Here is a 15,477-nt window from a genome sequence, read left to right on the forward strand (position 1 = left end):
TTCTCATACTGATAGATACATTTTCGTATTTAGTATATATTACATGTATTTGTACGCGATATGTACGAGTATTATATTGTGATGTTACTCATACGTCACGTAGGGCGTTGCAGATTGCCGAAACGAAAGGAGATGATTTGGAGAAATATCTGTAATTTGTATACCCTACAATGTTTGATGAGTTTTTAAGAAAGCTTGTATACAGTACCACATACAAAAATTCGGACAAGCACTAAGCTTACATTTAAAACGATTTAGGATTACCAAGTTTAAGATGCTCTTTAGTACAAATTCATGCAATATATACAACTGGAAAATATGAATGGTTTCAGCAGTCCGGATAGAAGTCAGCTGAATTGCAGTGAATATATGAATTTCTGATTTAAAGAAAATTAAAAAAGTTACCGGAAGAATATGTTGTATTCACGGAAAAAAAATATTCTCCTTACGGAAAAAAATATTCTACCCGGTAAAAAAAGTGGAAAAGAACGATTTGGTAAACCGATATTTTTTAAAAGATTTTTAAAGCACCATTTAATATTATGTGAATAGAAAAATGGTTTAAAATGTACCATAACAATTATTTATATGAAGCATGGCTGCCTGTAGTCCACAAGATCTTAGAAGAGATCGTTATTGTGGCATAGATACACTTGTCGAAAACTTTAAGGTACAAGTTAAGACACTCAGCATTCTGCCTTCATTCGTTCCATTTTATTTAAACTATGGTAACAGAATCTTACAAACTAGGAGTACAAAATTAAGATAATCCAAAAACGGATTTGAAAGCAATCATACATTTCATTTTCAATTCGATTAATTACTGGCAAGAAGTATGCAATTTCACTTACAACTAATGTAAATTTTAACAGTAAAGAGAGTCAATGAAGGTTGGAAATCAGACCCCGGAGATGAAAAATCAAAATTTATTTATTTATTATTATTATGTTTTTGATTATATATTAGATGATTGACTGTTGGCCAACTGAAATCTTTGACAATGAAAATGTGTCTTAAACGTCTTCATTCGGCAGTCAATCAACACGAACATTGAACTAAAATTGATTGGACTGAAGTGATTTTCGTACACTATTAGTCAAAAAATTCTTTTCTTGGTTCTGTCGGTACGCCAGACCAGTATTGGACCTACCCATAGACAAGACGGCTTTTGAATAGGCTGAGAAGCTTTTCTTATGATCTTACAAGCAAATAACACCAAATGATAGAAAAAAATTGTTCTAATAGCGCTCGACCCTCGGCAGGCAATAGAAAACCTCCGAGTATATTTCTGCCATGAAAAAGCTCCGCATAAAAAACCATTTGCCGCTCGAAGTCAGCTTAAAACTCCAGGTTCCCCCATTTGTGGACGCATGCCACATATAGAAGGAAGAAGCTCGGCCAAACACCCAAAACTCTCAATAACTCCTATGAAAATCGAAGCATTCCATGTAAAGTTGTTAACGAACTTACATACTTTAGGACTTCATTTTATGAGACGCAGATAGCCTTGGATGAAAGAACAATAACCATCGTTATATACTATTTACTACTTCAAGTAGGTTTGATCCCATGCATTAACGAGCACTACACACAGGCAAATTACTTTAACGCTCAAGGCGATTCTAGGCCTTATCTTCTCGCCGGAAGGGTATAGGCTTATAATATTTATAACATGCAATATAATCAATTAATTCTATGGTCACTACCTTTAGTGCCTGGTTTGGTGAGCAGCTCTTCGAAAGGGCTATAATATCACTCAACTGGGGAGGGTACAAACTTGCCCCAGTGCTGCCCTGAATGTCCTTTTGCAATTACTTCCCATCGACTTTTACGTTATTTCCATCGAAACTCAAAGTGAAATCAGGGTAAAGGAGGTTGGCCTCTGGAGGCAATCTCACAAGGGGGCATGGTAGCATTTTCGAGCAGTTAACACCGTATATTTCCGAACTTCGGACAGATCTTTCTATCCACAAACTAGAGTTTCAGGGTCGTGCTAGGGCAATCTTTCCAAATAGGCAGGATTGGATCGTGGGATAAAATCTGCGCCGAAACTTGCACCTCTCTTTTCACTGACGGTTCCAAGATGGAATCGGGAGTCGGAGTAGGGGTTTTCTCTTTAAACTGCCCAACAGGCAGAAGTCTTTGTAGTCCTGTAGGCATGCAAAATGCTTAGGGAACGCGGGAACGAGGGAGATATTAACATTTTCTCCGATAGTCAAGCCGCGATCAAGGCTCTGTGGACGCCATGCGGCAGAATGAAATTAGTAAACTCATTTAAGGAGGAGATCAAATCTCTTGGTAACATTTCTCTAATCTGGGTTCCAGGACATAGGAACATAGAGGGAAATGAAATTGCTGATGAGCTTGCAAGGAAAGGGACTGAATTGGCCTCAGAGAACAATTACCCGGGCATCGGCATTCCCCTTCTTCCTGTGCTATTTGACCCCGGTGCAATATACGGAGGACTCAGAAAGTCCTTTGGACTCCTCACCATCCAATTTTCAAACTCGTAGCTATATTTACCGGTCACTGAACGATCGAAGCACTCGCGGAAAAGTTAGGGTTACCATTAAACACCCATTGCAGAAGCTGTGGGGACCTTTCAGAGAAGGAGACTGTTGAGCACTTTCTCTGTGAATATCCGGGCTTTATATCTTCGAGTCATACTTTGTCTGCGCAAGTTGTGTCGATATCCCCGCAGCTAACGGTAATACCGCCTTTTGATAAATTTTACTCATCGAAATTGCATCAAATTGCCAGTGAGCACAAATAAATGGCCAAATCATTTTTCGGAGAAACAGCTCTAATTATGAACTTTAACTGTGTGCTTCACAATTCATTGAAGTTTTCGATTATCAGCGGTACACCAGAACCGACGTATGTAACAGTTTGTACCAAGCAAGTCTTTTTCAATGTGTGATAACGCGAGCCACGGTGTTTTCAATGAGCTGGAATTTAAAACATTCTGAATGTAAAAGCGCTCGAATCAACTTTTTGAATATATTTACATCACTTTCCCCGTAAAAGTGCTTCACCCTCCCTCAACGATAAGTTCGGCTTTGCCACAAGCAAATCAATGATCTTCTGATCTTGCTGTGGAGAGGTAGCTTTTGAGGGTCTCGTCCGGAGAAGTCGCCAACGTTTTTAACGTCGGTATACCATTGTTCCCATTTATTCATGAACGCCTCCGACTTCTTCTGGTGCAGCTGCACTTGAGATTTTTGAACTTTTGGGGTGCAAATTTGGAATGATTCTAAATTCGCATCGATTTTTGACAATTTTTTTGCTGACGGTTTTTGCTGTTTTCCTACATATAAGAAATATAGAGCATTCGCTAGAAGAGTGTACTATATTTTTTGTAGCCAAATAAACAATATTTTCATAAAAATAATATTAAAGTTAAATAACAAGCAGATGAATTGTCAAAACTTGTCAACAAGTCCCTGTGCTATAGTTATTAAATGCACTGTATATGGCACATAACATTCATACACACAAAGTTCCTAGGGGCTTTTAATACATTGCTCTCATAGTATCAATAAATATTATTTCACTTTACTTTGAATGACTATCGAAAAAGGTTATTTGCCATTGGCCAATTATCATTTCATTGTAGTTTAAGTTTCAATATTTATATCATAATATTATTTCAAATCAACACCATTTTTGGAAATACAAGGTGACGCTTTAACATATTTTATTTTGACTTGTTTATAATAATTACTTTTTATCATATTCTATGTACTATCTCTATAGCCATCCATGCAAATCACTCATTATTTGAAGCAGTATTGAAAGACTTACTGTATTAACGCCTTCATAACGCATGCAGCTTTCTCTTCTTCTAAGCTTCTAAGATTACATGAGGTCAACCTTCTTTTTTTTAATTCAGATTTCATCCTAGGATAAAGATGAAAGTCACTCAATGCCAAATCTAGTAAATATGGCAAATGGTCAAACATCCCAGTGTAATTGGTTAGAAACCTCTTGATATTCAATGGGTAATGGAAGCAAATCCTATAGCTGTGCTAAATGGCATACAGAAAAGGTACTACATTCAAAGCAAAAAGGCTTCACTTTAAACAACTTTTGATCAGCATTCCACGTCAGTTGCGATTATTTAATAATGATTTCCATACCTTTTTCACATCTCGTACTTTTCGTCACATACATTCGAGTAGTGCTTACGTCAATTTCCTTCAATTACCTTCACAGTGCGCTTTCAAGCTATTTTTACTCAAACTAATGCTGAGTACTTCATATTTGAAGCAACAGCTGCATAAGAAGTGCTTTTCCATTTGACTTTTAGGTACTTACGCATTTCCTTTTCTATTGTTGGCAAAATAACATAAGAATATTTTTATTAGGCTCACTTGAGCTCAAACATATTCAGTCCTACAAATTCACATGTATTCATTATTCAACATATTTGCTAGGAAATTTTGCAATGAATTTGTAAAATGAGTCGAATTCTGAACCCTCTTGTCGAATTCCGCCCCTTATAAAAAGAGATACGACAATCACATCACAAAAAAGAGCTGGCCTCTAAGTAGATACTTATATTTGAAAATAATGCTAACGCGTATATCCCAACTGGAGTTTGTTTTTATTATACAAATGGAGATCTGAAAGCATGCAGAACAGATGTGTTGAAGAAGCGAGAGAAATTTTTCCATTACATCACTACTACGAGTGCATTATTAAGTTTTAGTCAATTTGGTTCAGTAAACTGTAAGATATGGCTAACAAGCAAGTCAATCAAAACGCCTTTGTTTATGTTGCGTTGTTGAAGTTGTGAAAATTGGCTTCCGTACAGAAGCAAAAGTGCCTCGATTGCTCACACGACTCTTGGAATCTGGGTAGCGAGCATAAAGTTATTTTTATTAACTGAGTTATTACTAAGGACAAAATCTAGATTTTCCACTATGGAAGTGATCAAAGTACATGTAAAGGGTGATCAATTTAGAGGTATGCAAATTCAAATTGAATGAAAACTCAAATTGATGTGACGATTTATTATAAGTTTTTATTAATTTTATTATATCTCATTATTTTTGTGTAACACCATTCATGACATTTATTTTTTAAAGATAGTCCTCTTCAAATGTTGGGCAGAACTGCGCCGTAATTCCATCATCCATAAATACAAATTTTGAATGCCCGCGGACTTCGGCCGATATCTCGCAAATGACTTTAGTAATTTTGCTTCCAATGCCTCAAAACGAAGCTGGTTTATCCACAAAGTATTTACACTTTACATAGCCACACAAATGTTCAAAGTTCAAAGGTGTGATATCACAAGGACTTAAAGGCTAATCCAGAAGTCCGAGACGAGAGCTAAATTGCTTACTAAAAACTGACGACGCGACGACACAGTAAATTCATTGTTTCATGAGTTGTGTGACAAATAGCGCCAGCTTTTAAAACCAAATATTGTAGAGATCACGGGCTTCGGTTTCCAGTATCAAAAAGTCGTTTATCATAGCGCTATTAGCGTTCGTTATTCACTGCTACATTGGTGTCAGCCTCGTATGTGAAGAAATATGAGTCGATGATTCTTCCAGTCCATTGGTGGCACCAAACAATTGTTTTCAATTAATATAATTGCTGTTCTCGAATGGCTTTGGGTTACTCTTTAGCTTAAATATGGTCATTTTTCTTATTGTTGTAGCCATTAAGCCTAAAATAAGCCCCGCCGCTGAACATCCATAAGTTGGCCTGAGCGCCTGACGAACTCTAGAGGCGTAATCCTTAACATGATGAAATGTCAATGAATACTGGAAAAATTGTGTGTTTAGTTTGACAGTTGTCACGAGTGATCTCTAACTAAAGCTCTATTGGAGAAAGTACCTACAATCTGATCACCCTTTAAATTCTTACTACAGGGTTCAGCATTCGAAGTGTAACCAACTCAGACCACTCGCACAGCTGAAGATCAGTAATAGATTCCAAACGTAATAATGTGATTGCATTATATTAGGCTGGAAAACCACGACTACCGATTGTTCGTAAGCACGAGCACTTTAAAGTGAATATAGTTTTTGTTTATCGCACCATTACTCGTTACAATGATACTGGAAGAATCGCAAAACGTTATGGTGGTGGTCATCAAAAGACTGCAACGTCACGTATAATGGTTTAAAAAGTGAAGAAGCGACTTGAGTGAAATCCCCGACGAAGTGCTAATCAAATGGTAAAAGAACTGGAAATATCTGAGCGTAACATCCGCGGCATACTTAAAAATGATCTCAGAGTAAGCCTTACAAGATCCAAAAAGCGTATGATCTCACACCAAAGAAGCAACAAGTCAGACTTGAGAGAGCGAAGATTTTGCTTCGCGTGGGCGAAAGCGGTAAATTTCTTTCAAATTGAGCAATTCGTAAAGTCCGGAAACGATTGGCCACCAGGAGGCAGCACCTGCCACAGCTAATGGCATGAGCTGCTGTAACCGCAGATGAGCGCTCTCCTATCGTTTACATCGAGCGTCAAGTAAATGCGAAATATTATCAAGAACGTATTCTAGAAGTTGCTTTGAAGCCGTGTGCAGACAAAAATTTCAGTGGCAGAACATGGACGGTCCAACTGGACTCGGCACCGTCTCACAAAGCTTCAGTGAAACAAGAATGGATAAAATACAACGTTTCGAACATCGCGACGTACACACATTGGCTCTCACATTCACCAGATACGAATCCGATGGATTATTCACTTTGGGCCACTGAAAAAAGCCATTATCCGCGAGTGGGGCAAAATACCTGCAAGTCACATTCGGGCAGCTTGAGATTCGTTTCTGAACCGTCTCGGTGGTCATATCGAGCAAAAGTAAATTTATTCCTAATTTTGTATTATTTTCACACATTTTTTCTTTGAATTGAATAAAAGTAATTTTCCAAATTAAATGTATGGCCGTTTTAATTATATATGCTAGGATCGCCCGTACGTCGAAATTTCGATATTTTTCGACGTTATATAATATAAATACGGAGAGCAAAATTTAGTCATACCCTTTTTTAGTATATCATACCCAAAAAAACAAACACCATGAAATTATCAACCAGATTATAAGAAAAAAAATACTACTTTGAATAATATTTCGATTTTGTATTACGATTTTAAATTCTAAAGCTCCTAAAATACACCATCTATATTTTTATTTCATTTCATTATGTTTCATTTATTTGAAGTCTTAAATATAGTAAAGTTTTTTACAGACCTCTCAAACGTAATATAAGCTTAAATTATTAAAGATAGTTAAATAAATAAATTAAAAAAACTGAATCTAAGAATTCAAAAACCTCATTTCTTCACACCGAAAAGTCAAGTGGAATAGAACTCGATATCTCATTGAAATCTCTTAGTGCGCGGGTGACTTAATACGCGCAGAATTTGCACTATAATTCTAAAATGAAATCAGGGATATCATTAACAAATATTAATTTATGCCAAAACATGCTCATGTAAATCTGCCTTATCGTTTACGTAACATCTCAGCAAGTTGCACTCTACCTCTGCGCAGTACTCGTGAGGCTTACCTAAATACCTTCGAATTATAATTATTAATTTTACCTGAACCTATTCACTTATGTATCTATTTTAATACATTGTACTAAAAAAAGGTACGACAACATTTTGCTCTCCGTATTAAGATATAGATATATAATTGGCGCGTACGCGTTTTTGGGTGTTTGGCCCAGCTCCTCCTCCTATTTGTGGAGTGCGTCTTGATGTTGTTCCACAAATGGAGGAACCTACAGTTTCAAGCCGACTCCAAACGGCAAATATTTTTATGAGGAGCTTTTTCATGGCAGAAATACACTCGGAGGGCCATTGCCTGCCGTGGGGCAAACTAGAAAAAAATTTTCTCAATTTTCCAAATGGTAGCACGCACCAACCCATTCGGTTACGGCAGCCGTATATTTAGTTAGTAAATTAATAATATATGCAACTTTTCGTAAGTTTTCCAAAATATCTGATTTTTTTCTTAAAGTCAAATCTTAAGCTTTTTGGAATGCCACTTAAAAATTATTAACTTCCAGCTATTCCTTAAGAAAATAAATATTCAATTATGATTGCGTGCAATAACTAACTAATGGTAGTGAAATTCGAAGTTACGGCTGACGTGGGTATGTATGTATGTATGTATGAGTGCATGTGCATGTAAGTAATTTTATTCGAAATTTATTTTAAATGCAAATAACTAGAGAATTCCCCAAATTATCCAGCGTTTTAAATTTGTTAAATTGTTTCTAAGCAACGATGCTCATAATTTAAAGCTTCCGCACAAAGTTCATATTTTCGAGTAGCCAGTAATAGGGGAAAAGTGTTCATGTTTTGGGATGCTCGTACATATAATGCTAATATTATGGCTACCCCTAAAGACTACTACAAAAAAAATTAAATATTTATTTGATTAAATAAATCAATCAGCTTTCAGTTGGCCCTCAGTTTGTCCACACATATACTATAACTACTAGTATACGAGTACAAGTAATATATTCTGCCGTTTATACCGCACATGACAAAAGCAAAGTTAAAATGGCTAACGACATTCATAAGCATCAGCACTAAAATGGCAAAAACTGAGCGAGTTGTGCTGGTAAAAGCTTTTAATGCTAGATGGCTGATGATTATCTTTATGATATGTGGATTTTGCAAGCTGTCTGGGTCACTATTAAGTTGTGATGTTCCTATTATGCCAATGGGTGGCTGTATGATGAGTGACGTGAGTGAATTAATATTGTGGTATGTGTGAGCTTAATAAGTGGATGAGAGTATACGAGTATGGTAAAGACCAATTTTATACAAGTACAGCAGGTGGCTAATGAGTAAAAGTTTGGAATTAAATTCAAAACACCGAAAGAAAAATTCACTATTAAAAATTACTCAAAGTTTAAACTTGCACTAAAATTTATTGAGCTACAAAAATGCATTGTCCGAATTGTTTTTAAATTCAGACTAAACCTTAATATTTTTAATGAAATTTTGAAAAATGTTTATGAGTGTTGAAGATTCACTAATAATGCCTCGATTTTAGCAAAGACAATGTTTTAAAAGAAATTAACCAAACATTTTTAAGTTGCTCAATTTTGTTACATAAAACATTTTGTCTTCGCTCCAAATTCATTGACCACCTGCTGTAAGTAAAGAAAATGTCTGCTGATATATTTATGTACTTATTATATGTAGACTTAACGGACTAGAGTCAAATCAGGTGATAGTAGTCGCCATATTTATACTGATGAGACAAAGATGGTCAATGGCACTGGATCGGGGGTGTACTCGAAACAGTTGCCCTTAATATGCTCCTTTAGACTTACAAACGGTGTAGCGCCTTCCAAGCAGAGATCTACGCTATAGACAAAGCAGCAGAAACGATGAGACTAATGGGCACACCTCCGGCAAACCTTACCATTTTTGTTGGAAGTCAAGCAGCGATCAAGGCACTGGCCTCAGCGCGGATCAACTCAACAACTCAAGATATTTTAAATAACGCAACAATACTACACTACATTTTGTTAGATCCTCGGGCACTCTGGAGTGGAGGGAAATGAAAAAGTGGATGAGTGTATAAGAAAGAGCTCTGAGCTTGACCCGCTGCGATTGACTTAAGCGTAATTGCGGAAACCAATAGGAGGGCTCTCTAAGTACTAACTGTAGGGTCTCCAAAGCCCTCTGACCAAAATGTCTTATATTGAACATATCAACGGCCAGCGTCCTCACAGGTGTTATAACGAGTCATTGTGCTAGCACCCTAGCCAGTAGAATGAATGTACTTGACGACTTCTGAAGATGAAATTGAATTGTTGTACCTCCTCTGTAAATGTCCTGCACTTCAAAGAAGCCAAATATATTGACGATTGTTGAAGACTGGCTAACCTAACCTAGCATATGCAGGTGCTTACTTAAAAAATAGAATAATATAGAAAACTATTTGGTTACTCTTCTGCGCAATTCATTTACCTGATCTTTGTTGTGTTTTTTCGTTCGGAGGAGAATCCTACGGTCACTAATACTGCATGAATAATGTTTTTTTAGAAAATGTCCGTACTTTTCTTAGCAATTTATGGGTATACATATATTGTTAAGTTTTTAAACAATTAAAATGTCTAAGGGATCGTCCCTCAATTCGATGCTTATTGGTTCAAGGTATGCAGAATATCAGCACTGGTTTGCTGTGTGTATTTGAATATAACTCGAAAGTTAAGGGAATCCTACTATCAAATTTTTAGGAATTACAGAGCACAGTCTAAAAACATGTGAAGTCAATCTGAAGGAGTATTTTTCGAAAGTAACGAGAAAAACATTTTTCCCAAGCATTTTTAACAAATAATTAAACTTCTTGGAACAATAAAGTATATTTCTCAAAGTATAAAATAAATAAATAAAATATTGGCGCGTACACTTCTGTTAGGTGTTTGGCCGAGCTCCTCCTCCTATTTGTGGTGTGCGTCTTGGTGTTGTTCCACAAATGGAGGGACCTACAGTTTCAAGCCGACTCCGAACGGCAGATATTTTTATGAGGAGCTTTTTCATGGCAGAAAAGTATATATCCCGAAAAACTTAACAAAATTGTTAATTCGTTACAAAAAATCTAAGATATTTCACTTTACAGAACTCTATAGTAAAACTTTCAACAATGAATAAATTTTAATTTCATATTTACAAAAAAAAAAAAAAACAAATTCAGAAAAGTTGACGACAATGCCAAAAAATTATTTTAGAAGAAAAGTTCCATTCCAAAAAAAATTTCGATCATTCTTCATATGGGGAAAATCACAAGATCGTCGCAAAAAAAATTCTCAAAAATCAATCATGCACTTTATCATACTGAAATTCAATTAAAAATATCCCGAAAGAAACGCCAGGTTAATTCATTTGAGTTAATTTTGTTTGCTTTTGTTAGGTTGCCACATCTGTGATTAATATTCCTACCAAAATTTTATCGCCATTGATTGACTTTTGAAAAAGTTACGCCATCTTGAGCAAATCTACCTCTACGCGTGTGTTTGAATTTTTACAGTTTTATGGGTTTTAATTTACAAAAACGTATTTTTATTAAATTTTGCGTTAAAGGTATTTCAGTAATAAAAATTTAAAGAAAACAGTCATTTGCGAGTGGCATAAACGCTTCAGAAGAGATCGTGAATCCATCGAGGATGACGAACGTAGTGGCAGGCCGCCGTAAAGTGAAATAAAAGTGGATCGATAAGCGCGAATTAACCATAAGGAGCTGGCAGAGGAATTTCAACATTCCGTAGGAAGTCCAAAGGACCTGCATTCCATGCAAAATTCAGGCATCAGACGTGTAAGTGAAGGGCCAAGCACAGAAAAAAACATGTCGTTTTTATGGATTACAACGGTATTATACACCACGAGTTTTCGCCAGAAGGTCAGACAATTACTAGGCTATAAAACACTTACGTGAAGAATTTCACTAAAAAAATAATTTTTCACCAAATTCGCCTGATATGGCGATTTTTTCTGTTTAATAGCCGAAAAGGCGTTTTAATAGACGAAAAGAAGTAATGAAAAAATTGAAGACGGCTCTCATGGCTATACCGCTGAATCAAATGCTGGCATTATTGTGTTGCAGTTGATGGAAAATACTCTGAATGCTATAATATCATATTTCAGGAACTCTTTAGTATAACTGCAAGCTCGAAACTTTTCTAAAGATTCAGACCAACACATTAACAATTTTTATAACACTTTAATTTTTTTTTTTTTTTACAAAGTTTGAAACGTGGATTTACATATATGGTTTTTGTAGTATAACAAACCACCTTTTCATACAAAATCAAACTATTAAAACTAAATAGGAAGCAAACGAATGGTCAATAAAATAATAAAAAACTTGTCAATAAATCCTTGTGTTATATTAGTTATGAAATACACTGTATATATGTCCCGAGTATTGCCAAATTCTAAGTTATAACTTAATTACCGGAACTTAATTGCCACTCCAGGTATAATCTTAGCAATTGTTTTAAGTGCCGCAGTTGCACCTTTCAAGTCTTTGCAAAGCTGTAAATCGAGTTTTTGAAAAATTCAAGGCAGAGATTAAATGACGATTTTAGTTGTGCTTTTTTTTGAAATTTGAAATTTTTTCCAACGTTCTGAAGTAAAATAAGATTATTCAAACTGATAAGTTTTGGTCGTAATATGAATGAGAGAGTTGCTACTCGATTAAGGGGAAATGCCGGTTCTGCATTTTCCAGTTTCAGCCAAGCCCCGTTTTCAAATTATAAACATGCCACGATTTTTTTATAGAAATATAATTCATCAAACAACAAAAATGATATAACACAAAGTTTCAAGCTTTGTTCTACTTTTTTAACCAGAACTTTTAGAAATTTTCTGTATGTACAGTTTTAAAATAAATAAATAATTCGAGCGTGCACTTCTGTTAGGTGTTTGGCCGAGCTCCTCCTCCTATTTGTGGTGTGCGTCTTGATGTTGTTCCACAAATGGAGGGACCTACAGTTTCAAGCCGACTCCGAACGGCAGATATTTTTATGAGGAGCTTTTTCATGGCAGAAATACACTCGGAGGTTTGCCATTGCCTGCCGAGGGGCGACCGCTATTAGAAAAATGTTTTTTATTAATTTTGCTTTCACCGAGATTCGAACCAACGACCTCTCAGTGAATTCCGAATGGTGATCACGCACCAACCCATTCGACTACGGCGGCCGAACCCATTAAATTCTCGTATAACAAAGTGCTAATTTCAGGTGACTACAATTTACCGTTAACTTTTGACATTTTTTCTGGTTGACGCTGCCTCCATATAAAAGAAATCGAGCTCGTACATACATAAGTACTTTGTATGGATTTACAAAATATTAAAAATATGTTTAACACTAATAAGTAAATAAAAACAATTTCAACTAACAAAATCATTCTTAGTTTTAATTTTAAGTAGTTTATTTCATTAACTCAAAAAACTTACAATTCATACGTTTTAACAGAATTTCACAGCGCTTGCCATCAATTCGCATTGCTCATGGTATTCAAGAACATAAAGTAGGATATAGCAGTACGAAGTCCCTAGATTTGTAAAGCAAAAAAAGTGTAGATTTTATATTTTTACGCAAATAAGAAACTTACCAAGCCCACAGTACTGTATGTCAGCGGAAAAAATTTCATACCATCCAAAACAATTGGTTTTTGAGAATTCATTATGGCAAATTTTATATCATACAGTAAAAATTTATTACTGTGTTGATCGCCGAGTGGCAATAAATCCTCCCAACGGCAAGAGTAGAAGCAATTTTGCAAGCCAATAGTCTGAGCAAATTATAAACAAAAATAACGAGGCGAGTGAGGAAAGTTATAGAATTTTAATGAAACGCGAAGGGGAAGAAAATTTAGTAAAGTCGTGTGATATAAAAAAATTATAATAATTCAGTAACTAAACTTTACCTCATCCATTAGCATTTGGCCGAAATAGCCAATTAACAGAAACTGCGCGGTTTGCGAAATGATCCAAGCAATATATTTACTCCACTCTATGCCCATTTCGGTCTGGATGATAGTATTTTTGGTTGAAAAAATATGCGTGAAATGTAAAAGCGAAAGATTAAATTGCGACAAATGCTGGAAATATTTAAATATACCGCAATGCCGTACTTACACGCTGAAACTGAAATGAGACAACGCAAAGCAGTAGAACGCCAAAGGACATGGTGTAGAAAATTTGGTGAGTGAAATGAGCTTTGGCCTCGGCAATAAAGCTGCAGTGTTATGAATTGCGTAGGTTCAAAATGAAAAGAAAAAATGTGAAAATAAGGAAAACATATGGCAGTGATTTGTATGTACTATAAGAAATTGCGAAGAAATGTATGAAAAAAGGTATTTGTACTCATTTTATAAAGACAACGAGCACCGCAATGCCACAGAAGAATGATTGCGTATACGCACCGGTAGCGAGCGCTCGAGGCCAAAATCTATGTCTACTATTTTCATATCTTACGATCACATGCACAAATTTACCCATTCAAGTGTTGTTGTCGCCGAAAAATATCATAGAAACGTCGCCGAAAGACTTGATGCAAATTTTCATTTCTACTCATGGAACGTGCCTCCTCGCAGCTCACCTCCGCACGTGCTGTCTCCAGCAAACGTCGCAAATACAAACGCAATTCCTTGTAGCGAAAACTGGCATGACAAAGTACCAAGCACATCGTATAATCTTCAGCAGCCCATATTGTCACACAAGAGATCGTTAGCCAGCCAGTGTAAATGGCTGTGATGATGAATGGCAGCGGCGCCTGTGCGTCATACCAGCGAAAAGACATGCGATAGATAAATGGTTTGTCGGGTGATGCCAAGCCTATGCATGCCACATCGTATGCATAAAGCCCCAAAAACAGTACTATTGTGATGTAGTAGAATCGTGTGAGGATATTAGCATAGCGCATTATTATTCCAATTTGCCTATACAATGTCGCCTCATCAGCGCTACAAATGAAAGGGAATGTAAGTGTGAGTATTTAGCTCATCTACGCTCATTTACCTAGTAAAGTAGATATTACGATAAAATTTCTCCAACAACTTTTTCATCGGACGCTGGCGGCGGTAAAGCACAAAAATTCGTATGATATATTGCACGCCCACAAAAGAGGTGGACAGACAATCGGCGATGGCTGATAAGTTATCTAAATGTTCACTAACAAAAGTGAACTCGCCTTGGATGAGAAAAACACAAACTCTTCACAATTTAGTATAACAAACACATCATACAACTCACCAACAATAGTGCCGAAATAGCATAATACACTCACAAACAAAGCAACGTCATTGAGTACGCGACTAAGAAGGTTGGCATTTTCTTTGAACGGCCAAAGGAAATTGAGCTTATAGCACCTTATTTGCAGAGGCAAAGAAATGCGACGCCCATCAGATTGTAGTGGCACAAAATAAACCATATTTTATTTAGAAGTAGGCAAAACATGAACGATTAATGAACAAAAACTAATTAAAATCAATGTACAAATAGCTGTGGTTTTTATATCTGCATTCTACTGCCCAGCCATTCGCTGCTTCAATGACAATTGCTTTATTTATTTTTCATCATAGTTGTTCTGTTTAAATTTTCATAGTAAATATAATTAAATATTAAATACATTTTTTTAACGACCGCAAGCGAGTATGTTTGTATGCGCATACATACAAACAAAACGTGTTTAAAATTCCAGTGCATCAAACAACGTATACAAAAAATGTTGATGCACTGTAAAAAATAGGCGAATATTTCTGAAGAAGGATGTGATGCGTGAAGATATGACCGTGAGGCCATAAACTAAACTTCATTAGCATGCGAGTGGACTAACACAAATACGGTAAGTTGCATTGAAAAAATATGGAAAAAAATATTTTTATTTGATCATTAATCTTCATTATTTTCTATCTTCTTCACATAATCAGCATTAATTTCAATACATTTCTTTACTTATATTAGATCCATTAATTTCAATA

At 35.9% G+C, this 15,477-nt stretch overlaps 1 protein-coding gene across 1 annotated transcript; it reads right to left on the reverse strand.

The window, feature by feature from the left end:
• Positions 1 to 12,987: 12,987 nt before the first annotated feature.
• LOC129239512 (odorant receptor 35a-like) lies at positions 12,988 to 14,927 on the reverse strand. Its single transcript, XM_054875036.1, has 7 exons — positions 14,750 to 14,927; positions 14,516 to 14,687; positions 13,993 to 14,460; positions 13,634 to 13,733; positions 13,423 to 13,524; positions 13,108 to 13,287; positions 12,988 to 13,047 (listed from the first exon to the last, which is right to left on the reverse strand). Exons 1-7 carry the CDS (start codon positions 14,925 to 14,927, stop codon positions 12,988 to 12,990), a joined length of 1,260 nt encoding a protein of 419 aa, XP_054731011.1.
• Positions 14,928 to 15,477: the final 550 nt, after the last annotated feature.

The sequence above is a fragment of the Anastrepha obliqua genome, chromosome 2 (assembly GCF_027943255.1).
Source record: "Anastrepha obliqua isolate idAnaObli1 chromosome 2, idAnaObli1_1.0, whole genome shotgun sequence".
Taxonomy (NCBI): domain Eukaryota; kingdom Metazoa; phylum Arthropoda; class Insecta; order Diptera; family Tephritidae; genus Anastrepha; species Anastrepha obliqua.